This window comes from Lepidochelys kempii, chromosome 18, assembly GCF_965140285.1.
Source record: "Lepidochelys kempii isolate rLepKem1 chromosome 18, rLepKem1.hap1, whole genome shotgun sequence".
NCBI lineage: Eukaryota > Metazoa > Chordata > Testudines > Cheloniidae > Lepidochelys > Lepidochelys kempii.
Window position 1 is genome coordinate 14,758,863 of NC_136397.1, and position 24,477 is coordinate 14,783,339.

The 24,477-nt window shown below is 48.5% G+C and overlaps 1 protein-coding gene across 2 annotated transcripts; it reads left to right on the top strand.

Annotated features, from left to right (window-relative positions):
* The first annotated feature begins 1,233 nt into the window (after positions 1 to 1,233).
* LOC140900096 (solute carrier family 2, facilitated glucose transporter member 5) lies at positions 1,234 to 23,885 on the top strand. 2 transcript variants are annotated; one of them, XM_073316713.2, is made up of 12 exons: positions 1,234 to 1,468; positions 5,630 to 5,728; positions 7,778 to 7,938; positions 8,737 to 8,861; positions 10,611 to 10,763; positions 10,857 to 10,982; positions 12,793 to 12,980; positions 13,391 to 13,501; positions 14,992 to 15,093; positions 15,584 to 15,659; positions 18,967 to 19,094; positions 20,310 to 23,885. In XM_073316713.2, exons 1-12 carry the CDS (start codon positions 1,412 to 1,414, stop codon positions 20,544 to 20,546), a joined length of 1,563 nt encoding a protein of 520 aa, XP_073172814.1. In that variant the 5' UTR covers positions 1,234 to 1,411; the 3' UTR covers positions 20,547 to 23,885. The 2 variants fall into 2 exon arrangements, with proteins under 2 accessions (XP_073172814.1, XP_073172815.1); XM_073316714.2 differs by lacking the exons at positions 1,234 to 1,468; positions 5,630 to 5,728 and having other exon boundaries at positions 7,911 to 7,938; positions 8,804 to 8,861.
* The last annotated feature ends 592 nt before the right edge of the window (positions 23,886 to 24,477 follow it).

Consider the following 24,477-nt stretch of genomic DNA (forward strand, 5'->3'; position numbering starts at 1 on the left):
GCAGCAATGCCCCGAGCAGCCAGCTGCAAACGGCTCCTCCATGCTGCACACTGGGCTGTATTCCGGTGTAAAGAACAGGGAGGCAACCTGCTGCCATGAGACGGTTCTAACCCAGTTTGGTCCCATGCCCTCTGGCAGGACTAAAAGCAGGCTGTCGCATAGTTAGGGTTTGAGCCTGTCCCCACTGAAGCCAATGGCAAGGCTCCCGCTGGCCACAGGATCAGACCCTTCGAGCGCAGTGCTCAGACAGGGTACGTTTTGTAGTTTAAATGGGCCCGGAGCGAGACAGAGGCTACGTGAGGACAGACAGATGCTCTCTAGGCCCTATGCCAATCTTTGTCGGCTGAGTCTCTGTAACCCTTGTTCATGCTAGTCTCAGAGCCCTGCCAACTACAACTGTGTTAATACACAGCGGCGTCTATCGTCATTTCCCTGTGCAGCACAGAGGAGGGTTTTCTCTTGTCTGGGGTGGGAGATGGACGAGGCTGTAACTAACGAGCAATACTCAGGACTTGCAGTGTGCACGACCCGCAGTTCAGAGGTGCTGAGCACCCTCACCATCCATTGTTGTTAGTGGGTGCTCAGAGCACTCTGCTCCTCTAATTGCCTGGCTAGGTACCGCCTGATGTTTTCCCGAATACTACAAAAGCGTCATTCAAACAAATGCCTCCCCCCGTCCCCGGCCCCCCAAGCCCTCCAGCAGTGGCCCCCAGACGCTGCAGTCTCACTGTTGCATGCCGCAGTGGCTGGATCATTGGCAGATAATACAGGTTCAATAGGGGCTGTTGGGTGTGGGATAGTACCCTGATTTTACACATGGAGAAAATGAGGCCCAGCGAGGTGAAATGAACTTGCCCATGCTGCCCCAGAGGCTGCGAACTCCAGGAGCTCCTGGCTCAGGCTCCTCGACTGTGGTGCCTCTAACTAAAGCACAACCTACAGCACTCGAGAAAATGGCTCTGTCCACGCAGGGCTGAGATGGATCCTACGGCTACATCTGCAGAAGTGAACCTGCTCTCCCCGGGGCAGAGCCAGCATGCTGCAGTGGAGTTTCCGGCTGCTTTCCCCACGGCTATGACAGCAAGGAGCTGTTTCAAACATCCAGAGTGGGAGTGTGGCAGCGATCCAGTTTGAGCATGGGCTTGGCACGTGGGATTCTGACCTTTGTGGGGATGGGACCTTGGACAGAGGAAGGGAATGCCAAGCCATACGGGAGATATGCGAGAGCCATGCAGCCCCCAGGAAGGTCCAGAGGACAGACTGATTGTACTAGGCAATAAAGCGTATTATTGGGTGTTCCCTGTCACACCCACAGAGCAGCCAGCATGCATTATCTTTCCTCTTGGGGCGTCCCCTGCCCCACTTTGCCTATAAAAGCCTGAAATCAACGTTTTTTGCATCACACACCAAAATGAAGCTGACGAAGGAGAAGAGGGAGCGCTCTGACACCTGCAGGGGCAGGAAGGGGGTGAGTTTACCTGGCTCTTTCTGGATGATATGGTGAAGGCTGCAGAAAAGTTTCACTGGGGAAAATGGGGGTGGGGGAGAGAAAAGGGAAGCTGGTTAGCAGTCCCAAAACTGATGCTCGTGGGCTATTATGGTTACAGACCTATTTGTGTCTGAGGCTGTGTTGTCTAGTGGTTAGGATGCCGGAATTGGGAGACCTCGGATCTATTCCAGGTTCTGCAACTGACCTGCTGTGTGAGCCCTTGGCAAGTCATGTTTGCCTCTCTGTGCCTCCCTTGCTTTGTCTGTCTTGTCTGTTTAGACAGTAAACGTTTAGGGGCAGGGACTGTGTCTCACTGTGCATTTGTACAGCACCAAGCACAGTGGAGCCCTGATCTCATTTGGAGCCTCTAGACACTGCTATAATACTGGAGATGGGGTGGCATGGGGCTGGGAGCCAGGAACTCCTAATCCCACCTCTGAAACTGACTCACTGCGTAACCTGGGGCAGTCACACAACCTCTCGGCATCTCTGTTTTGCATGGACGTGGCTGAGACATCTGAAGAAGCTGAGTGTGAACAGTAGGGAAACTAGGTTTCAGAGTAACAGCCGTGTTAGTCTGTATTCACAAAAATAAAAGGAGTACTTGTGGCACCTTAGAGACTAACCAATTTATTTGAGCATAAGCTTTTGTGAGCTACAGCTCACTTCATCGGATGCATACTGTGGAAAGTGTAGAAGATCTTTTTATATACACACAAAACATGAAAAAATACCTCCTCCCACCCACTTTCCTGCTGGTAATAGCTTATCTAAAGTGATCACTCTCCTTACAATGTGTATGATAATCAAGGTGGGCCATTTCCAGCACAAATCCAGGTTTTCTCACACACACACCCCCCCACACACACACAAACCCACTCTCCTGCTGGTAACAGCTTATCTAAAGTGACCATGCTCCTTACAATGTGTATGATAATCAAGGTGGGCCATTTCCAGCACAAATCCAAGGTTTAACAAGAACGTCTGAGGAGGCAGGGGGTAGGAAAAAACAAGGGGAAATAGGTTACCTTGCATAATGACTTAGCCACTCCCAGTCTCTATTCAAGCCTAAATTAATTGTATCAAATTTGCAAATGAATTCCAATTCAACAGTTTCTTGCTGGAGTCTGGATTTGAAGTTTTTTTGTTGTAATATCACAACTTTCATGTCGGTGATTGCGTGACCAGAGAGATTGAAGTGTTCTCCGACTGGTTTATGAATGTTATAATTCTTGACATCTGATTTGTGTCCATTTATTCTTTTACGTAGAGACTGTCCAGTTTGACCAACGTACATGGCAGAGGGGCATTTTTGGCACATGATGGCATATATCACATTGGTGGATGTGCCGGTGAATGAGCCTCCGATAGTGTGGCTGATGTTATTAGGCCCTGTGATGGTGTCCCTGAATAGATATGTGGGCACAGTTGGCAACGGACTTTGTTGCAAGGATAGGTTCCTGGGCTAGTGGTTCTGTTGTGTGGTATGTGGTTGCTGGTGAGTATTTGCTTCAGGTTGGGGGGCTGTCTGTAGGCAAGGACTGGCCTGTCTCCCAAGATTTGTGAGAGTGTTGGGTCATCCTTCAGGATAGGTTGTAGATCCTTAAGAATGCGTTGGAGGGGTTTTAGTTGGGGGCTGAAGGTGACGGCTAGTGGCGTTCTGTTATTTTCTTTGTTAGGCCTGTCCTGTAGTAGATGACTTCTGGGAACTCTTCTGGTTCTATCAATCTGTTTCTTCACTTCCGCAGGTGGCTACTGTAGTTGTAAGAATGCTTGATAGAGATCTTGTAGGTGTTTGTCTCTGTCTGAGGGGTTGGAGCAAATGCAGTTGTATCGCAGAGCTTGGCTGTAGACGATGGATCATGTGGTGTGGTCAGGGTGAAAGCTGGAGGCATGTAGGTAGGAATAGCGGTCGGTAGGTTTCCAGTATAGGATGGTGTTTATGTGATCATCATTTATTAGCACTGTAGTGTCCAGGAAGTGGATCTCTTGTGTGGACTGGACCAGGCTGAGGTTGATGGTGGGATGGAAATTGTTGAAATCATGGTGGAATTCCTCAAGGGCTTCTTTTCCATGGGTCCAGATGATGAAGATGTCATCAATATAGCGCAAGTAGAGTAGGGGCGTTAGGGGACGAGAGCTGAGGAAGCGTTGATCTAAGTCAGCCATAAAAATGTTGGCATACTGTGGGGCCATGCGGGTACCCATAGCAGTGCCGCTGATCTGAAGGTATACATTGTTCCCAAATGTGAAATAGTTATGGGTAAGGACAAAGTCACAAAGTTCAGCCACCAGGTTAGCCGTGACATTATCAGGGATAGTGTTCTTGACGGCTTGTAGTCCATCTTTGTGTGGAATGTTGGTGTAGAGGGCTTCTACATCCATAGTGGCCAGGATGGTGTTATCAGGAAGATCATCGATGGATTGTAGTTTCCTCAGGAAGTCAGCGGTGTCTTGAAGGTAGCTGGGAGTGCTGGTAGCATAGGGCCTGAGGAGGGAGTCTACATAGCCAGACAATCCTGCTGTCAGGGTGCCAATGCCTGAGATGATGGGGCGCCCAGGATTTCCAGGTTTATGGATCTTGGGTAGTAGATACAATATCCCAGGTTGGGGCTCCAGGGGTGTGTCTGTGCGGATTTGATCTTGTGCTTTTTCAGGGAGTTTCTTGAGTAAATGTTGTAGTTTCTTTTGGTAACTCTCAGTGGGATCAGAGGGTAATGGCTTGTAGAAAGTGGTGTTGGAGAGCTGCCGAGCAGCCGCTTGTTCATATTCCGACCTATTCATAATGACAACAGCACCTCCTTTGTCAGCCTTTTGGATTATGATGTCAGAGTTGTTTCTGAGGCTGTGGATAGCATTGTGTTCCGCACGGCTGAGGTTATGGGGCAACTGATGCTGCTTTTCCACAATTTCAGCCCGTGCACGTCGGCGGAAGCACTCTATGTAGAAGTCCAGTCTGCTGTTTTGACCTTCAGGAGGAGTCCACTTAGAATCCTTCTCTTTGTAGTGTTGGTAGGGAGGTCTCTGTGGATTAGTATGTTGTTCAGAGGTATGTTGGAAATATTCCTTGAGTCGGAGACGTCGAAAATAGGATTCTAGGTCACCACAGAACTGTATCATGTTCATGGGGGTGGAGGGGCAGAAGGAGAGGCCCCGAGATAGGACAGCTGCTTCTGCTGGGCTGAGAGTATAGTTGGATAGGTTAACAATATTGCTGGGTGGGTTGAGGGAACCATTGCTGTGGCCCCTTGTGGCATGTAGTAGTTTAGAAAGTTTAGTGTCCTTTTTCTTTTGTAGAGAAGCAAACTACTGGCTACTCTGGAGAAATCCTCCAGTTAGAGAGGCTGAACAAGTTCTCTGCGCTAGAATAGATGGGCTGAGGCTCTGAGCCATTAAGCCTAATAGTAGCTGGAGAAAACAACCTATGGCTGAATGGAAATATGATTTGATTGCCCACAGGAAACAACAGAGTGATTTAGAGAGCTCTAAAAGGCAGCACTGTTTGCAGCACAGCTGGCTCCAGCTTGAGAAGTCAGGAGCAACCAGGAATACTTTGGACTGTTGTTAGTGGCTGGTGTCTCCAAGGGCTCTGTGCCCACAAACAACGTTCATGTTCAGGCCCTGCACAAGCCAGTTATTTCTCCCCTCTGTGCAACTGCAAAGCCCGGCTCCTACAGGGCACGATTTGACGTCCGTGGAAAGGTTCCAAATGAGTTTAATAGCAGCTGGAATGGGGCCCATAAGCAGCTTGATTCGGAAATGCTGATGGCAGAACCACCATGAGAAAGAAAATAGAGCAACTGCGAGGGGAAGAGATGTTTATTCATTCTGCAAAATTTTATGATCTTTATTTTGGCTATTGGCATCTATTTGACTTCAACGACCAATTGATACTCTAGAGAAAGAGTGTTTGCATTGAAGCTTCAAATAAGGGAAAAATCAAGCAGAATAAAGTGAGTTGTAGTGTAAACAATCTATCAGACGTTCCTTTTACACTAAAAAGAAACACAAGGCCAGGAGCCCAATTTTTTTAGTGTCTTTTGCTTTAACGAATGTCCTGAGTTTTTTATATATATGCGCACACAAAGAGAAACACCCCAATGCTATTTCCACCCATGTAACTGCTCTTCTTTCTTGCAGAAAATGACACTTCTGCTCGCAGGTGTAACGCTGGTGTCCACCTTTGGATCGTCTTTCCAGTATGGTTACAATGTCTCCGTGATCAACGCTCCAGCTGTGGTAGGTTGAGTTGGGGTGCAGGAAACAGCCTAGAAAGTGCGGGGGATGGGGGCCACAAACAAGTGGCAGACTAGTAACAGTGGAGTGTGCACGCATGCACATTTATATGCAGAGTCTAGGCTTTCTGAACTCCCTCTGCCTTGGGATTACTGTGGCGCCAAGAAAAAAGAACAGGAGGACTCGTGGCACCTTAGAGACTAACGAATTTATTTGAGCATGAGCTTTCATGGGCTACAGCTCACTTCATCAGATGCATACTGTGGAAAATACAGAAGATGTTTTTATACACACAGACCATGAAAAAATGGGTGTTACCATACACACTGTAAAGAGAGTGATCAGTTAAGGTGATCTATTACCAGCAGGAGAGAAGAAAAACCTTTTGTAGTGATAATCAAGATGGGCCATTTCCAGCAGCTGACAAGAACGTGTGAGGAACAGTAGGGGGGAAAAATAAACCTGGGGAAATAGATTTACTTTGTGTAATGACACATCCACTCCCAGTCTTTATTCAAGCCTAATTTAATGGTGTCCAGTTTGCAAATTAATTCTAATTCAGCAGTCTCTCGTTGGAGTCTCGTTTCTGAAGTTTTTTTATTGTAATATTGCCACTTGTAGGTCTGTAAAGTGACCAAAGAGATTGAACTGTTCTCCGACTGATTTTTGAATGTTATAATTCTTGACGTCTGATTTGTGTCCATTTATTCTTTTACTTAGAGACTGTCCGGTTTGGCCAATGTACATGGCAGGGGGGCATTGCTGGCACATGATGGCATATATCACATTGGTGCCAAGGAATCCCCCAAGGGAGAAGAAGTGCCCTAACTGTTTCCTCTCTCTGTCTCGTGTGTTCTTAGCATGCAGTGATCGTGGTCTGTAGGCATGAAATATAACTTCGGGATACCACTGAATTTGGCTCTGTTCTTTTCATCCTAGGCTTTGCTTGCTAACACTTGATTCCTGCCCCTCTTCCTTTCTGAATGTATTTTTCTTGATGCCCTTTCCTTTCGAAACCTCATAACCCACTCTATATGAATTCTAACTCCACAAGCCATCTGGCTAGTGTGGAATTCTCCCTGTGCACATATACTGGACAGCTGTAGAGATGGAAAGAACATAATGAAGCACAGTCCTGAAATCCTTAATCAGGGAAAGCTGAGAGGGCTGGACCACGGGTAAGATCCCATCCTGGGCTTCTGGCATCCATCTTTTGGCATTTCTCTACAAAACTAGTTGTCCCATAACACTGTATTATGGCTATCCTTGTCTTCATGAACAAGTAGACTTTGTTCCCAAGGACTGAAATTTTGGATCCATCTGTGACCCCAACTTCCTTTTTCCTCCAAATCTACCAGTCACCATCCTCCAGTGTACTGCCAAAATTCATCTTCAGGTGGACTCTCCCTCTGCTCTGTGTGCTAACATACCCACTTCCTGGCTTGACTATTGCACTTCCTCCTTTTATGATCTTCCTAAAATCCTGCTTTCTAAAGCCAAGTTCAGCCTCACTGAGGAATGGGACCTTTATCTCCCCCAGATCGTTTGCTGGTCTCCTATTTATCTATGCATGTCTTCCCTGTGATCCTGCCCGGGTAGCACTTATCATGGGATGCCAGGGTTACATTTCCCTGTGCCCTGTCTCTTTAAGGCTGTGCCCTTTCTCCGTATAAGTGTGTCTACGCTGCACCTGGGAGGTGTAATTCCAGCTCCCGCAGGCATATCCACACTAGCTCTGACTGAGGTTGCACACTAAAAACAACGGCCTAATCACAGCAGCACAAACAGTGGGAGGGGCTAGCCATGCAGCTACAATCCCATCTGAGACCCTAGGTACATACTTGGCCTGGTAGCCCCTCCCACCACTCTACTGTAGGTTTCTTTAACCTTCTGTTGTATTTTTCTTAAAACAAATCTTCCTCTTTCACCAAGAAATTGTTCAATGGAGTTTTACACTGTTTGGTCCCCTGCTGCTTTTATAACCTGAATAACCGTGTTTGTCATTTCCCCCCCTGCCAAGCCTATTAAGTCTGTTTTTTGTATCTTTTCTAGTTCATGCAAGAGTTTTACAATCAAACCTACTTTGATAGGAAGGGCATCCCAATGGAGAGTAGCTTCCAAATGCTGCTCTGGTCTCTCACGGTGTCTATGTTCCCACTCGGAGGCTTCTTTGGGTCCCTTATGGTCGGCCCTCTGGTGAACCAATGTGGCAGGTGAGTGACAGAGGCACCATAAGATGGACGGTCTGTAGTCCATTCAGAAGCCATTTGTTGTGGTTTGAATCAAGGTCTTCTCATGAGTCCATCTGATTCAGTATCCTACCATAGCCACCCTCCACATTATGCCACCGGACCAATGTTTGCCACTTGGATCAGAGACGAATCCACCCTCCCACATCTGCAGAACAACCCATCTGGTTGCACTGTGGACGGATTGGACATGACCATACTGCAGACATGATACTGAGCCAGATGTATCATTTGCTATGCCAAGGCCTATAGTCTTTACACTCTTAGCCCCTATCTTATTATTAATTTTTAAGCAGCTTAGTTTATCTAAGGCACTTTTGGTTAGATCCCATTGTAGCTTTTTATGTCTCTGGTGAGCCCTTCCCCACTGTTCTCGTCTCAGCTACTTGCTTTCCTGTGTTAAATGCAGGAAAAATCCTCCAGAGGAGAGCGAGGATAGTTGAGAGGGAGGACAAGCTTGTGGTTGAAGTACTGGACTGGGTTCAGTTCCTAGTTCTGCCACAGGCATCCTGAGCAACCTTGGATAAGACACTCAACCTCTTTGTGCCTTAGTTCCCTACCTGCGAAGTGGGATAATATTTCCTTTGTCTGTCACGCCTATCTAAATTCTAAACTCTTTGGGGCTGCAGTTGTGTCCGGCTATGTGTTTGTACAGCACCTAGTGCACCTGAGCCCCATCTCAGTTGGGGCCTTTAGGCAATACGACAGTACAAATAATGATGATGATAAGCCAGAACTGTCACCCTCTCGATCTCTCTGTAGAAAGGGCACTTTGCTGATAAATAACATCTTCTCCATTGTCCCTGCCATTCTCATGGGAACCTCCAAGGTGGCAAAGACCTTTGAGGTGATCATCCTCTCACGAATCATCGTGGGAATATGTGCAGGTGAGTGAAAGGCGGTACGCAGGGGTAGGACAAAGGGGTAGGATTTTCTGGGCCAGGTTGGAGCGTGTGTCATAGCGGGTTGGTTTGCGAGGAGTATATTGTAGGGACAGTACCTGCTGCAGTACAATGCAGTGTCTCCATGTCTGTCTCAGTCTGTGCTGTGTGCAGAGTGGGTGTGGTTCCCGGTAAACGAAGGAGACCAGGCTGGAACTTGAGCTCCATGGAAGTCTGTAAATGTAGTTGTTTTCTTTAATAAATGTATACTGTTTAAGAAAGACTGTGGTTCCATATGTCATGACAGCCGCGGCCTTGCTGGTGATGACTCATTTCTCAGTAACCGTGTGCTCTCTGTGTAACAATATCTGCTCCAGTCAGCCTCTGACAAAATACATCCCAAGCCATGAGGGCTCACTCCAAAACTTTTCAGGGCAATTAGTTGATCAGGAGGCTTATAAAGGAGGGAAAGGGTCTCTCTCTCTTACAGACCATATGAACAGCCTCATTTGGGTGCTTAGTACTTGTGACAACTTGCTCCTCTGGAAGTGGAAGAGGAAACTGCTGTTTCCACTAGACTCGTTTTGAAAGCCCAAAGCAGAAGCTGGGTTTGTTCAGAGCAGGGGCAGCAGGCTGAATGGCTCAGGTCATATTGAGAATCACTTGGCTGCCCCCTGCTGGCGGTTTTTGCCCTGCTGGGAGAAAGATGCTTCCTTCGAGAAATTGGCTGCATCAGAGCCCTGAGCCTTTTGTCAGCAGTGGTTGGGGTCTTCGGTTGGCTTAGGCAGTGCTGTGCTATTGAGTTGCTGAGGGGGCCCAAACCAAAACTGTCACCCCAAAACTTGGGACCCAAATTTTTCAGCTTGAGCCCATTCTGTCATTTTGTTTTAAATGCTCCAAACTCCTCAGCTTAATTAAATACTTCATTTTTAGCTGGATCTCTTCTAGCTATAACCCTGTCAGGAGAGACCTGGTTACAATCAGGCTTAAAGCTGTGGTGTAGACAAGACCTAACTGTGTCCCTGTAATGGGGTTGAAACCTTGGGCAGTTCAGAATCCTAACCCCATTATGGGCACGTGATTAGTCCTATGATGCTAACCCATGCTGTAACCAGGTACCCTAACTTGGCCCGAGCCCTAGTATAGATGGGGCCTCAGAGCTTAGACAAACAGCCCATTTCTGTGTCCGTGAATTGGGTGCCATGGGCAGGGGTTGGCCCTGGAGAGTGACCGCCTTGTCTATCCACGGAATGGATACAGTGTGGGAAGCAACAGTGCAAGTGTCCCCGCCTTGGAATACCAGCTGCCGGGGCAAGAGGGAAATTCGAGCTCATTGCTAGAATGGTCCCATTCGACCTTTGGCCTTTCTACTGAGGCTGACCAATAAAGATGCCAGCTGAGGTGATGGACTTTGTACCATGGACACCTTCAGACTAGGAATGGAGGTGATGCCACCTACTCTTTTATTCTAAGCTCAGACGGAGGGAGAAGAATGTCCTTGGCTCCCTTCACACAGGCCAAAGTGGTCATCCGGTGGCAATAAGCTTTCAGCCACTGCCAGCCTCGGCTAGCTGTGAACCTGGGATATAGCAGCGGAAAGCAAGCTCCAGGCTCCAGTGCCATCCAGCCCCTTGTCACAAGGAGGTCAGCTGTTGTCATCAGAAAAAATACCTTGGTCAAGCCCCTGAACGTCCATGTGTTACAGCAACCGCTCACATCCTAGAGCAGGACTAATCTCTCTCTCTCTTCACCTAGGCCTGTCCTCCAATGTTGTTCCCATGTACCTGGGAGAGATGTCCCCCAAAAACCTGAGAGGTGCGGTCGGGGTGATGCCCCAGCTCTTCATCACCATTGGCATCCTTGTAGCTCAGATCCTTGGTCTTACTAACATCCTTGGAACCCGTGAAGGTAAAGCCACAGTCTGAGGAGGAGGGTCTCTGACTGCGCCTCAGTGGATGAGCTCTCTCACTGGGCACCTTGTTATCTGTTTGTCTGTTGCAGGCTGGCCAGTATTATTAGGGCTAACTGGGATCCCTGCAGTTGTGGAACTCTTCCTGTTGCCCTTCTTTCCTGAGAGTCCCAGGTACCTACTGATACAGAAGGGCAATGAAGAACAAGCCAGGCAAGGTACAGCCACGGCTGCTTAGCACTGCTAGCAAGAGAAGTAGGAGAAGGACCAGGGGCATGGATTTGAAACTAGGTCTCCATTCATAAACAAACTAGGGAAATGCAACTTAGGTGGAGCTACTATAAGGTGGGTGCAGAACTGGTTGGAAAACCATTCCCAGAGAGTAGTTCTTAGTGGTTTACAGTCAAACTGGAAGGGCATAATGAGTGGGTCCCACAGCAATGGGTCAGGTGGTTCTGTTCCATATCTTCATCAATGATTTAGATAATGACAGAGAGAGGACGCTTTTATAGTGTTTGTGGATGATACCAAGCTGGGAGGGGCTGCAAGAGCTTTGGATTAAAATTCACAATGATCTGGACAAACTGGAGAAATGCTCTGAAGTAAAAAGGATGAAATTCAATAAGGACAAATACAAAATACTCCACTTAGGAAGGAACAGTCAATTGCACACATACAAAATGGGAAATGTCTGCCTGGAAAGGAGTATGGGGGAAAGGGATCTGGGGGTCATGGTGGATCACAAGCTAAATATGAGTCAACAGTGTAACACTGTAGCAAAAAAAACCAAACATCATTCTGGGATGAATTAGCAGTAGCATTATAAGCAAGACACGAGAAGCAATTCTTCCGCTCTACTCCATGCTGATAAGGCCTCAGCTGGAAAATTGCATCCAGTTCTGGGTGCCACATTTCAGGAAAGAGGTGGACAAATTGGAAAAAGTCCAGAGAAGAAAAACAAAAATGATTAAAGGTCTAGAAAACATGGCCTATGAGGGAAGATTGAAAAAATTTTGGTTTATTTAGTCTGGAGAAGAGAAGACTGTGGGGAGACATGATACCAGTTGACAAGTACATGAAGGGTTGTTTCAAGGAGGAAGGAAAAAAATTGTTCTCGTTAACCTCTGAGGATAGGGTAAGAAGTAATGGGCTTAAATTGCAGCAATGGAAGTTTAGATTGGACGTTAGGAAAAACTTCCTAACAGTCAGGGTAGTTAAGCACTGGAATAAATTGCCCAGGGAGGTTGTGGAATCTCCGTCACTGGGGATTTTTAAGAGCAGATTAGACAAACACCTGTCAGGTATGGTCTAGATAATACTTAGTCCTGCCCTGAGTGCAGGGGACTGGACTAGAAGATCTCTCGAGGTCCCTGCCAGTCCTTCACTTCTATGATTCCCTGATATATGGGAATATGCTATGGGGAAACATCCTGAACCAAAAGTCAGGTCAGGCTGAATTAAGCTCCTGGTGCGACCCTTTTATACCTGGCAAACAGTAGGTCATTTATGCTTCCCTGTACAGCAAGTACATATAACTCCAGTTTTACGCGATAGGGCTGAAATGGGAACAGAGAGAGGATAACGGATTTGCTGAGAGTAAGAAAAATGGTCAGTGGCAGAGTCAGGAGTTCCGGCTCCCCTCAGTTCCTTGCTCTCACCACAAGAACACAAACTACTTAACTCTGATGGCAAGAAGATGGGTTGGAGCTCTCAGAACTCTCGTTAGAAACCTGGGCCTCATAATCAAGTGCAGGATAGAAGTGCTTTTTCGTGAGGGGAACTCTGGTCCCCTTCTCATTGTTCCTTTGTTGGCTCATATGGACGAAGGACCCCGTGGCCCTCTGGTCCCCCCTCCAGTCCTATGGCTGTTGCTGGTTGCTTTATGTTTCCCACAGTGCAGAAGTGGCCAAGACTGCTCTGCTGCTCCTGGGGTATCTCAGTTCCCCCTCTAGTTTCTGTAACTCCAGCCTCCTCCCCCGAGCTGAGATTACATGGAAATCCAACTTCCCCTTCCCTCCTCCCATCCAGCTCTGAAGAGGCTGAGAGGCTGGGATGACGTGGATGATGAGATCGAAGAGATGCGTCAGGAAGACCAGTCAGAAAAGTTGGAAGGTCGTCTGTCCGTGTTCAACCTCTGCACCTTCCAGGCCCTGCGGTGGCAGCTCATCTCCATCATTGTCATGATGATGGGCCAGCAGCTTTCTGGAGTTAATGCGGTAGGTGAGAGAACACCCGGGAAGATCGTCGGGTGGACTAGGAGAGGACCTGAGTTCTTAGGCAAGAGTGGCACCGCAGTGTTGACACAGATACGAGAACCCATTCCAGATGGGCACAAAACCCCAGTCTAGACCTTGGGATATGAGATTGGTCCCATGCCACGAAGTCTGGATCAGCATCTGACTGTTTAGGAGGGTTCTGCCCAGGGGTCTCAGGTTTGGAAGTTTATGGAGAAAGAAACCAGACACAACAGCTGGAGCCAGATGTGGCTGTCTCCAAAGTTTGAGAGAGTTCAGATCTTGGATTTGCGTTTGGCTGCTTTTACAGCCTGGAGTTGCCCAAGTCAGAGCCTCCCCTTCCCCCCATCTATGAATGGCTAAGTATAACCGCAGGTATGGTTTGATTGCAGATATTCTACTATACAGACAAAATCTTTGAGTCTGCAGGTGTGAATAAAAACGACGTGCAGTATGTCACCGTGGGGATAGGTGCAGTCAATGTGTTCATGACTTGTGTAGCGGTAAGTTTCTCCCACTGCCCTACAGGTTCTAATTCCCCCACTGCCCACTTTTAATCCCCCCATGGCCCACCTCTCTGGCCCCTTTATACCATTACCATTAACACAACTGCCCCTTCCCACATTTAGAGGAAAAGTCCCCTAGTGCTCAAGTCATACTAAACAGAGAGGCAAATTGTTTCCTTAAACTCATGCCATGTAATAGTGGGCATATGCTGGGTTACACCAATGCATGCCATTTCAACTTTCTTTGGGGAAATGGCAGGATCTACTTAGCTTCCTCACCAGGTCTTTTCTTGCTGCTCATGCTAGTGCACTCTCTGTCCTTGCAGCTGCTGTGTTACTGTAACGGATGGGTATAATGGCATCTCTGCCCTGGGAGATTGTGGATATGGTTCCATGGCCTTGGAGGCAACAGGCCTGCCCATGTGTCTATGAATCACTGATTGCTAGTGACACCCCTGATGCTAGGGTGGAGAAAAAATTCTTCAACTCAGACAGGTGATTGGGCTCTGAGAATGCATAGGCAGCCATGAGAAAAGAAAGGTGTCTTTTTTAACTGGTGCAATGAATAGGGCCTGGTACCAGGAGACCTGCGGTTCTATTCTCAGGTCTGCAAGAGGCTCACTGTGTGACTTTGAGCAAATCATTTGACTGCTCTGTGCCTCAGTTTTCCCTATCTGTGAAACACTGGTAATGATGCTTATCCACCCTTGTGAAGTGCTTTGACATCTGTGGATGAAGAGCACAGTATAAATGCTGCAGTGCCCCTCATGGGAGAGAAGAGACAGGACTTGGCTGGAATCCTTCTTGAGGCTGCTGGACCCCAGCGCATCTTGTGGTTCTGTCTGCCTCGGACTGACTAGCACAGCTTGGTCTGTCCAGTGTCAGTGCACAGGGTCTCCCTAAATCCTGGCCTGGATTAGGCAGTCATGGTAGGGACTGCTGACTGCCCTACAAGTGTGCTAAGCATCTGCAGAGGGGGTTCCCCCAGCTTTCACGGTTTCTATTTTATTTCCAATCCACACGTTACTGGTAATACTGAACTTTCCCTAATGGAACAGCCCCTTGGAATGTACAAAATATAAACTTCTCTATATGTTTGTTTGGTGTTGGTGTTTTGTTTTGTTTTTGTTGTGATTCTTTTTTTGGACCCATCCTCTAGAATTTGCTGGACAATTATCCCCCTGCTGTTGACTTCCCACAGGCTTTTATAAAAAACCCTATAGCAAGGGGATCTTGTTCTCTATTAAATTCTAGAGGCTTTTAGAGTAATTCCTGGAGAACCCTAGGACACTTATATAGAACCCTGTTGGCTTCCTTGTCCTTAAATTCTAGTGGACTCTTCCCTGCAGAACTGCAAAGCGCTAGGTTCCTCAGAACACCCTGCCCCTAACAGCTGACAGCCCCCTGCCCACTTTCTCCTCTCAGGACAAAGAATGCTGGGTTCCCTTGGTGCCCCCTTTCTCACCCTCTTGTGTTGTGTCCCTCAGGTTTTCATCATTGAGTCCCTGGGGAGGAGACTTCTGCTTCTCGCTGGCTTTGGGATCTGCTGTATATCCTGTGCTATATTAACAATGGCCCTCAACCTCCAGGTACGTACCCGGATGGCTTAGGTGATAGTCTCTGTCTGTCTGTGGACCCTCTAGGGGATGTGGGCAGGGTCACTCTTTCCAGAGCTAACCGGGAGAATACGCAAGGCCTCCCAGTACAAACCACAGTGGGAAGCAGCAACCCTGCTGGGAAAGAGCAGGACTTCCATTAATTACATGGTTGGGTTAGCAGTGAGTGCACTCAGAGCTGAATTTGGTTGCTTCTCCCTCCCTCCCTCTAAGTTCTTCTGACCGTTGCCCACGGTGTGCATCTCTGGTAGTGCCCCTTGGGGCTGCTTATAGGAAGTGAGGTTCCAGCTGAAGCTGTAAACTTAGGCCAGTTAGTGATGCTGTCTGACCCATCCCCTTCACGATCTCAGCCAGACACCCTGGGGTATACAGCGTCTCACAGTCTGCTTGCAAACGGCGCCTTGACTTTGCTGGCCACTTTAGTAGAGAACTGACTGTAATTCAGTGATTGAATTCCCCACAGGCCACTGTCTCCTGGATGCAGTACCTCAGCATAGCCTGCGTCATCGCCTATATAATTGGACATGCTATCGGAGCTAGTAAGTGTGCCCAGGATGGTAAAACAAAGACATAAACTTTAAACAGCAACTTGGGCTGATGCAGAGATGAGCTGGTGTGTTTCTGCTTGGCCGTGTGACTTCGCAGTAACGATACAGATCTGATTGTTACCAGCTAGGCTGCACGCATGGTCCAGGGACCAGGGCTTTCTTCCCCAGACACGCAGGCCCCTTCTCATGCCAGCTAAAGGAGGGGTGTCTGAGTGTATCGGTAAGAGAAGGATGTGATCTTCTATTTTCAAGAGGCTCTATAAAGACACAGTCTTACTGGTGTCTGAGACATGCCCAATAAATTTTGGAGCAAAACCCTCCTTGGAGGGTGAGTCACACCAGTTTAATCTGAATGGTGCTTTCTTGCATTTATATGCTCCACGTGGAGCAAAAGGCAGCTGCCCCCTAAGAGCCAAATTCTGACCTGGCTGTGCCATGAAGTGGGTGGGTGCAGCATGTGCATAGTCGTGGAGGCTTTGTCCTGGATCTGCACCTCCTGACAGATGTGCTGCCCCACTACAGCAGAGGTGCCCTGCATTCGTTCACAGGAGGAGCCCTGCGGAGCAATTCCCAACACTGCAGTATACTGTCTCTTAAGCTCCTGCAAGGGTTTCGCTGGCTAGTGGAAACTGCCATCCCCCCGACCCTTTCCTCATCTATGTGCATAGCGGGACTGGCTCAGGAATGCCGGCTGCAGACAGGAGACTCTCAGTGCAGAGTGACCGAGTTTCTGCAGCCGTGTGTTTGTGAGTGAGCTGCAAGATCTTTTCTTCCCTCTGTCTAAGTTATCTCTGCCTTGGCTGTAAACACTTAGAATCATAGAATATCAGGGTTGGAAGGGACCTCAGGAGGTCATCTAGTCCAACCCCCTGCTCAAAGCAGGACCAATCCCCAATTAAATCATCCCAGCCAGGGCTTTGTCAAGCCTGACCTTAAAAACTTCTGAGGAAGGAGATTCTACCACCTCCCTAGGTAACGCATTACAGTGTTTCAACACCCTCCTACTGAAAAAGTTTTTCCTAATATCCAACCTAAACCTCCCCCACTGCAACTTGAGACCATTACTCCTTGTCCTGTCCTCTTCTACCATTGAGAATAGTCTAGAACCATCCTCTCTGGAACCACCTCTCAGGTAGTTGAAAGCAGCTATCAAATCCCCCCTCATTCTTCTCTTCTGCAGACTAAACAATCCCAGTTCCCTCAGCCTCTCCTCATAAGTCATGTGTTCCAGACCCCTAATCATTTTTGTTGCCCTTTGCTGGACTCTCTCCAATTTATCCACATCCTTCTTGTAGTGTGAGGCCCAAAACTGGACACAGTACTCCAGATGAGGCCTCACCAATGTCAAATAGAGGGGAACGATCACGTCCCTCGATCTGCTCGCTATGCCCCTACTTATACATCCCAAAATGCCATTGGCCTTCTTGGCAACAAGGGCACACTGCTGACTCATATCCATCTTCTCGTCCACTGTCACCCCTAGGTCCTTTTCCGCAGAACTGCTGCCTAGCCATTCGGTCCCTAGTCTGTAGCTGTGCATTGGGTTCTTCCGTCCTAAGTGCAGGACCCTGCACTTATCCTTATTGAACCTCATCAGATTTCTTTTGGCCCAATCCTCCAATTTGTCTAGGTCCCTCTGTATCCTATCCCTGCCCTCCAGTGTATCTACCACTCCTCCCAGTTTAGTATCATCCACAAATTTGCTGAGAGTGCAATCCACACCATCCTCCAGATCATTTATGAAGATATTGAACAAAACCGGCCCCAGGACCAACCCCTGGGGCACTCCACTTGACACCGGCTGCCAACTAGACATGGAGCCATTGATCACTACCCGTTGAGCCCGACAATCTAGCCAACTTTCTACCCACCTTATAGTACATTCATCCAGCCCATACTTCTTTAACTTGCTGACAAGTTACTAGCTTCTCAGCCAGGGAATGATTGCCCAGCCCTTTCCCCGTTTTCTTTTGATCCGGATGTAATTTGATAAATCAGTGGGTTATTCAGGGCTGCACGGGGCAGGGGAGGAGAGGGAGCAAAATCTGAAACTGAGGCCACTCCTCCTCCCCTGAAACTTAGGCTGCAGGTGGGTCAGGAGTTGGAGAATGAGCCTGGCCCACACTCACCTTGCAGCAGCGGCTCCTGGGCCCAGCTCCCCGCTCCAGGCATTCCGGCCTAGCACGCAAAGTTGCAGGGCCACTCCGGTTTGTCCCAGCCGCCCCTCTGATGGGACAGGGAGATGGCCAGGCCAAGTCTGAGTGAGTGGGGTTGTTACCCGGTGGACTGGCTCAGCACCCTCAGCGGCTGGGCCAAACCAGATTGGAGCCACCCCATGCGCCACATCACAAACACCTTCAAATTCCACAGGTTTGGGGGTCCTCTCAAACAGAGGGGCTGGGGGAAACTGCCCCCCTCTGCCAATTATGGGTGGCAGTGGGCTTCTTATCTTAGATTGCCATTCAGGGAGCTTTGCCCCTCCTGCCCCAACCAGGAATTTCCCCAATGGTCAGTTTCTTTCGCAGAGACAGCAGCAACTGTTACGACAGCCAGCTGTCCTCAAGGAAGCCAGTTTGCCCCATCAGAGATCTCCGGTGCGATTGCTGTGTGTGTTGACATGCTTGAGCACTGCTGAAAACAGCAGTGTCGATGTGGCAGCCCAGCTGGGCATATAGGGATTTTCTCAAGGGAGAGGCAGGTTGTTGCTGGATACCAGTTTGAGATTGACATAGGCACATGGTGACGTGTTGGAAGAAGTCAGGCCTTCTGGGGAAGGGGGGGTCCTTAGGTAAGATAGATACGAGAGCAGGCTCTTTCTTGTTTTAAAATCCTTTTCATCTTCCTCGGTGTACCCACTGTGAGGACAAACAGTTTGGTTTAAGAAGGCTGTTGGATCACTGGATAACACGGGTTACAGGCTCCCAGAGCTCTGTCACACCTGCTGGGTAGGCTCTGTGGATACGCAGGGGGCTGTAATCCAGGGCCCAGTCTAGCAGTGGGAGAATTGCGGAATTCCGCCCTAGGTAAGGTAAAGGCAGGAGGCCTGACAGCTGAGGGGTGCGCTCAGAGACGAGCGGGGGACAGAGGTGCAGCTAGCCTCAGGACCACGACAATGGCTAGTTACAGTCATTCCATTCTGCTTTTTCCATCTCTTCCTGTAGTTAGTTTATCCAGGGACTTGTAACCACGAGTGCCTTAGAAACCATCGCCTTCTATTGTACATTCAGTCCCGCGCCTTCTAAGGATTTGGGCGAGGGAAATGCCTCTTAAAATGTTCAGACTCTTCTTTCTCTTCAAGGTCCAATCCCCTCTGTGATGATAACTGAAATGTTCCTGCAGTCATCCCGGCCTGCGGCCTTCATGGTGGGTGGATCTGTGCATTGGCTCTGCAACTTTACGGTTGGGCTCGTCTTCCTTTACATGGTGGTGAGTGCGGAGCGATCTCCAGAGTCTCACGGGGGTTTGTCACCTGAGGTTAGAAGCACCCTCCTGCCCGGGGGGGATGGTCTTAAAGGGGAACACTGGCCCTTTTTTACTCTTAACACTTCAAAGTCCCCAGTTAGTCCCAGAATGCATGGGTGGAGGATTAACTATAAAGGGCCAGAACCTCATCTGATGTAAATCAGCATTGCTTTATTGACTTCAATGTCTGCTGAGGATCTGGCCCCCAGTATATCTTCGCTCCTCTTTCGGGCCCTTGCCTAGTGCTGAATTGAAAGTTTACAAAAATCTTCCAGAGGATTCCGTGGTGGGGAGTAGATGTTTCAAGGGAAATTAAAGATATTTATAGTCTTTCACCTCTGGGTCACTGGTTCAAAGCCAGCCCAAGTCAGCAGTGACCCAAGCTATTGATATCTGACAACCTCTACCACCTCAGAACTGGGGGTATTTTCCACTCACTTTGCATGGATATGAAATGTGGATAGATAAAACTCTCAGCCCCACTTCTTCCCCCCTACTTGCTGGCAGTCTCAGGAGAAATGGGGGAGAGATTTCTTGAGCATTTTAAGGTGCTCAGGTATCAAAGTGGCAAGTACGATGTAAATGCTTAGCCAGACAGGATTAACAGCCTATTCTGATGCTTACTGAAGCCAACAGAAAGACTCCCACTGACTTCAGTGAGCATTGGATTGGGCCCAGAATGGGCCATGGAGATGAAACTTCTCCCTGTGAGAAACGATCCCTCTAGCTCAGCATGGACATGCATTGGCATGACTGTGTGGGCAGGTTGTACTGCGATGGTGCCCGACCTGCCCTGCCTTGTATCTTCTTTCACATCTGTGCAAAGTGGGCGTAAAACCACTACCACCTTAGAACTGGGGGTGTTTACCACTCACCTTGCATGGGTGTGAATGAACAACCCAACGTGCAAGACACCAGGATCAGGTCCACATCCCAGGCTGTGCCGGTTCTGTGACAAAACACAGGCCTTTAGTCCCTAGGGCTGTGAATCCAGCACCTCGACTATCTTCACATGGTTACAATTAAATAAGGGTCTATGCTGCTGCCTTTTTTACAGCTGCTGCAGAGTTTTGCATTTCCAAACTATGTGACACAGGCCCTGTAGAGCCTCCATCTTATCATAACTGGCATCCTCTACATGTTCCCTGACTCCTTCCCCTCTGGTTTTCATTCCTCCAGAAAGGGCTTGAAGCCTATTGCTTCCTTGTCTTCTGTGCCATCTGCCTGGTCGCCGTCATTTACATCTTCATCATTGTCCCCGAAACCAAGGGCAAAACCTTCATGGAGATCAATCAGAGCATGGCCAAGAGGAACAAGGTAGAAATCCAGATGGACAAACAAAAGCTGAATGATTTCCAGCCTGCCTCAGAGACACCGAAGAAGAAGGAAGAAGCACACTCAGCCAGTGTGCTCTGATCCAGTCCAGCGTCCCGACTGACACAGTGATGACCAGGTTTCAGAGTAACAGCCGTGTTAGTCTGTCTTTGCAAAAAGAAAAGGAGTACTTGTGGCACCTTAGAGACTAACCAATTTATTTGAGCATGAGCTTTCGTGAGCCACAGCTCACTTCATCGGATGCATACCGTGGAAACTGCAGTAGACATTATATACACACAGAGACCATGAAACAATACCCCCTCCCACCCCACTGTCCTGCTGGTAATAGCTTATCTAAAGTGATCATCAAGTTGGGCCATTTCCAGCACAAATCCAGGTTTTCTCACCCCCCCTACCCCCATACACACACAAACTCACTCTCCTGCTTGTAATAGCTCATCCAAAGTGACCACTCTCCCTACAATGTGCATGGTAATCAAGGTGGGTCATTTCCAGCACAGATCCAGGCTTTCTCACACCCCCCCCCCCCCGGGAACACACACACACACACATAAACTCACTCTCCTGCTGGCAATAGCTCATCCAAACTGACCACTCTCCAAGTTTAAATCCAAGTTTAACCAGAACGTCTGGGGGGTGGGGGTAGGAAAAAGCAAGGGGAAATAGGCTACCTTGCATAATGACTTAGCCACTCCCAGTCTCTATTCAAGCCTAAGTTTCATAGATTCATAGATATTTAGGTCAGAAGGGACCATTATGATCATCTAGTCTGACCTCCTGCACAATGCAGGCCACAGAATTTCACCCACCACTCCTGCAAAAAAAACCTCACACCTATATCTGTGCAATTGAAGTCCTCAAATGCGAAGGACATCACTTTGTCCAGTGACGAGTTAATTGTATCAAATTTGCAAATGAATTCCAATTGAGCAGTTTCTTGCTGGAGTCTGGATTTGAAGTTTTTTTGTTATAAGATAGTGACCTTCTTGTCGGTGATTGCGTGACCAGAGAGATTGAAGTGTTTTCCGACTGGTTTATGAATGTTATAATTCTTGACATCTGGTTTGTGTCCATTTATTCTTTTACGTAGAGACTGTCCAGTTTGACCAATGTACATGGCAGAGGGGCATTTTTGGCACATGATGGCATATATCACATTGGTGGATGTGCAGGTGAACGAGCCTCCGATAGTGTGGCTGATGTTATTAGGCCCTGTGATGGTGTCCCCTGAATAGATATGTGGGCACAGTTGGCAACAGGCTTTGTTGCAAGGATAGGTTCCTGGGCTAGTGGTTCTGTTGTGTAGTATGTGGTTGTTGGTGAGTATTTGCTTCAGGTTGGGGGGCTGTCTGTAAGCGAGGACTGGTCTGTCTCCCAAGATTTGTGAGAGTTTTGGGTCATCCTTCAGGATAGGTTGTAGATCCTTAATAATGAGTTGGAGGGGTTTTAGTTGGGGGCTGAAGGTGACGACTAGTGGCGTTCTGTTATTTTCTTTATTAGGCCTGTCCTGTAGTAGGTGACTTCTGGGAACTCTTCTGGTTCTATCAATCTGTTTCTTCACTTCCGCAGGTGGGTACTGTAGTTGTAAGAAAGCTTGATAGAGATCTTGTAGGTGTTTGTCTCTGTCTGAGGGGTTGGAGCAAATGATGTGATGACCAGCAAGTGATGACCAGGGTTTCTCTTCAGTGAGGGAGCAGCTTCCTGACTGGACCTTTGCTTTTTCATTCAAAACTTTGTCTGCATGTCTCCCACAGTGGGGGAGCATCCAAAGAAGCCAGAGAGTAGAGTCCGCACTAGCTGCTCCCTGCCAGCACTAGCGTGAATGTTGGTGGTAATGTTTGGGTTTAGAAAATTAATCTCCTTTCTCTTCATTCACAGCTTGAGCTAACTGTGGGCCCTAACTCTCAGCCAGCAAAAAATTGTCACTTAATGCTTAAGTAGCATGTCCAAAGTGCTCTGCAAACTCATCCAAATTCTGGAGAGGCGGGTATCGCTGTCCCTGTCTTACAGATAAGGAAACTGAGGCCGTGAAATTTGCAGAGCCAGGATTAGATCCCACAAGGGCCTACCTTCCAGCCCTGCTCTGGCCAGTAGACTGTGCTGTCTGTTGGTGGATGTAGGCTGCAAATTCAATGGGTGCAACGTAACTCTGGTGTAATTCCGGTACGAAACAAAACAAAACAAAAAAATACCAAGAGCATGGTACAATGAATGCTCTGGGGCTGGTAGGGAGTAGGTCAGTGAGGGGCCCTGGCTCACCCTCAGGACCTGCTCTATGCAGCTGACTTAGGGTCTGTCCAGCAGCAAGAGAGACCCCGCCTGGGATGCAGTGTGGGAGACGACTCCATTCAGCATCCAGACCTGGCTGTGCGGAGGTGGGATAGCTCTCACCATAAGCCTAACACCCTGCCCCTGCGTTCCTGCTGCCTGGAAACCGGGACATGTAGGGGTATTGCCCCGGTGCTCCCTCTGGCAGATTTGACTCTTCGGGCCTCTGTAGCATCACACAACATCATGCAGCAATGTGGCCGGGAACAGTGCCACCGTGACACAGGGTCCAAGCCATGGTGCCATGCATGACTTCTCAGCAATGGAGCAAATGCAGGTCCTCGCCCTCCCTCCCTCTGCTACTCTGGGTGTTTTTGCACCCCTGATCAGCACCCTTGATCTCAGTGGGTGCTGTTGAACCCATGAACCCCCACTAAAGCTGCCCCTGGTGCTGCCTGTCCGGTTAACTATCCCTAATGCAGTTTCTGTCACACATAGCAGGGCTGGGACAAACCAGCTTGGAGCTAACTAGACCCCTCCCAGGTCAGTGCTAAGCAAGCAGGCTGTGAGCCCCTGTGAGCACTTTCTGGCTTTCGTCATCGCTGGAAGTATTGTCCCATTCCACCATTCAAGCCAATGTTGCCTAAAGAGCCACCCAAGTGTTGGAGACCCCAGGGCATGGCCACTAGTTAAGTCGAGGGGATGGAAGGCCATAAGGGTCGAGGAAGTCTCCCTGCTGAAGGCCTAAGGCCTTCTTGTCAACCCCCCTTAATAGAACTCAGGCCTGGCTGGTTTGAGTAACCTCTTTTGCTCTTAAAACAATGTTGCTGTTGTAGATAATGCCTCATAGTGTAAGGTTTGCTGACGCCAAGTTAAAGATAACCGGAGAGACAGCTACAAGGCCAGACAGGATGTGCTGGTTGTTTAAGTTGCTAGGAATGCTTGTTAGAGGTTGCAGGAAATAAACATTGTTGTAACCCATATAAGGAAGGCAGAGTATTTGTGCAAAGCTTTGACTGGCTGATGTGTAGTGCAGTAGCATTAAGGAATATAAAAGTGTGTGTAATGACCTGCTCTGGTGTGCAGGATTTGAGATTTCTCTCCCTGTACCTTTCTTTGGAATTCCAAATAAACTTTTCTGCTTCTCCACTCCGTTGTGTTTATTGGATGGCGCACACCGGGCAACGAACCCCTGCTGTTGTTTTGCCTGTGGGCACTGGGTGCCGGCAACAGCTTTTGGCGTCCCTGGGTGGGCGTGAGGCTGCAATTTAGCCTTGCCCGGATCCCTTCCGGCTGTCGAGGATTGCAGCGACAACCGACGCCCAGCGTGCACCGGTGAGTTCATCAGGGGCCTCGGAGGAGACGCAGTTTGATCGACCCCAGAGGGCACGACGGTGCAATGCACTCACACAGTGGAGAAGTACCGAGGGTGACGGTGGGAGGAACCGGTCCTTCAGATAAGGTAGGAACTTTGTGAAATCCGGATTGTGCTCTCTGTTTGAACTTGGGGACGCCCAGAGTTACCCTGTAGGTATGGGACAGGAACAGAGCACAGGAGGTAGGGTACAGTGCACACCCCTAGAGTGTATTTTAGTAAATTGGAAGGTATTTGGATCAGATCCAATGACTAAGGGTAAATTGAAGTGATTTTGTATGGTTGACTGGCCTCAGTACCAATTAGAGGACCAGGAACAGTGGCCTCCCGGAGGATCACTAAATCATAATATAATCCTCCAGTTAC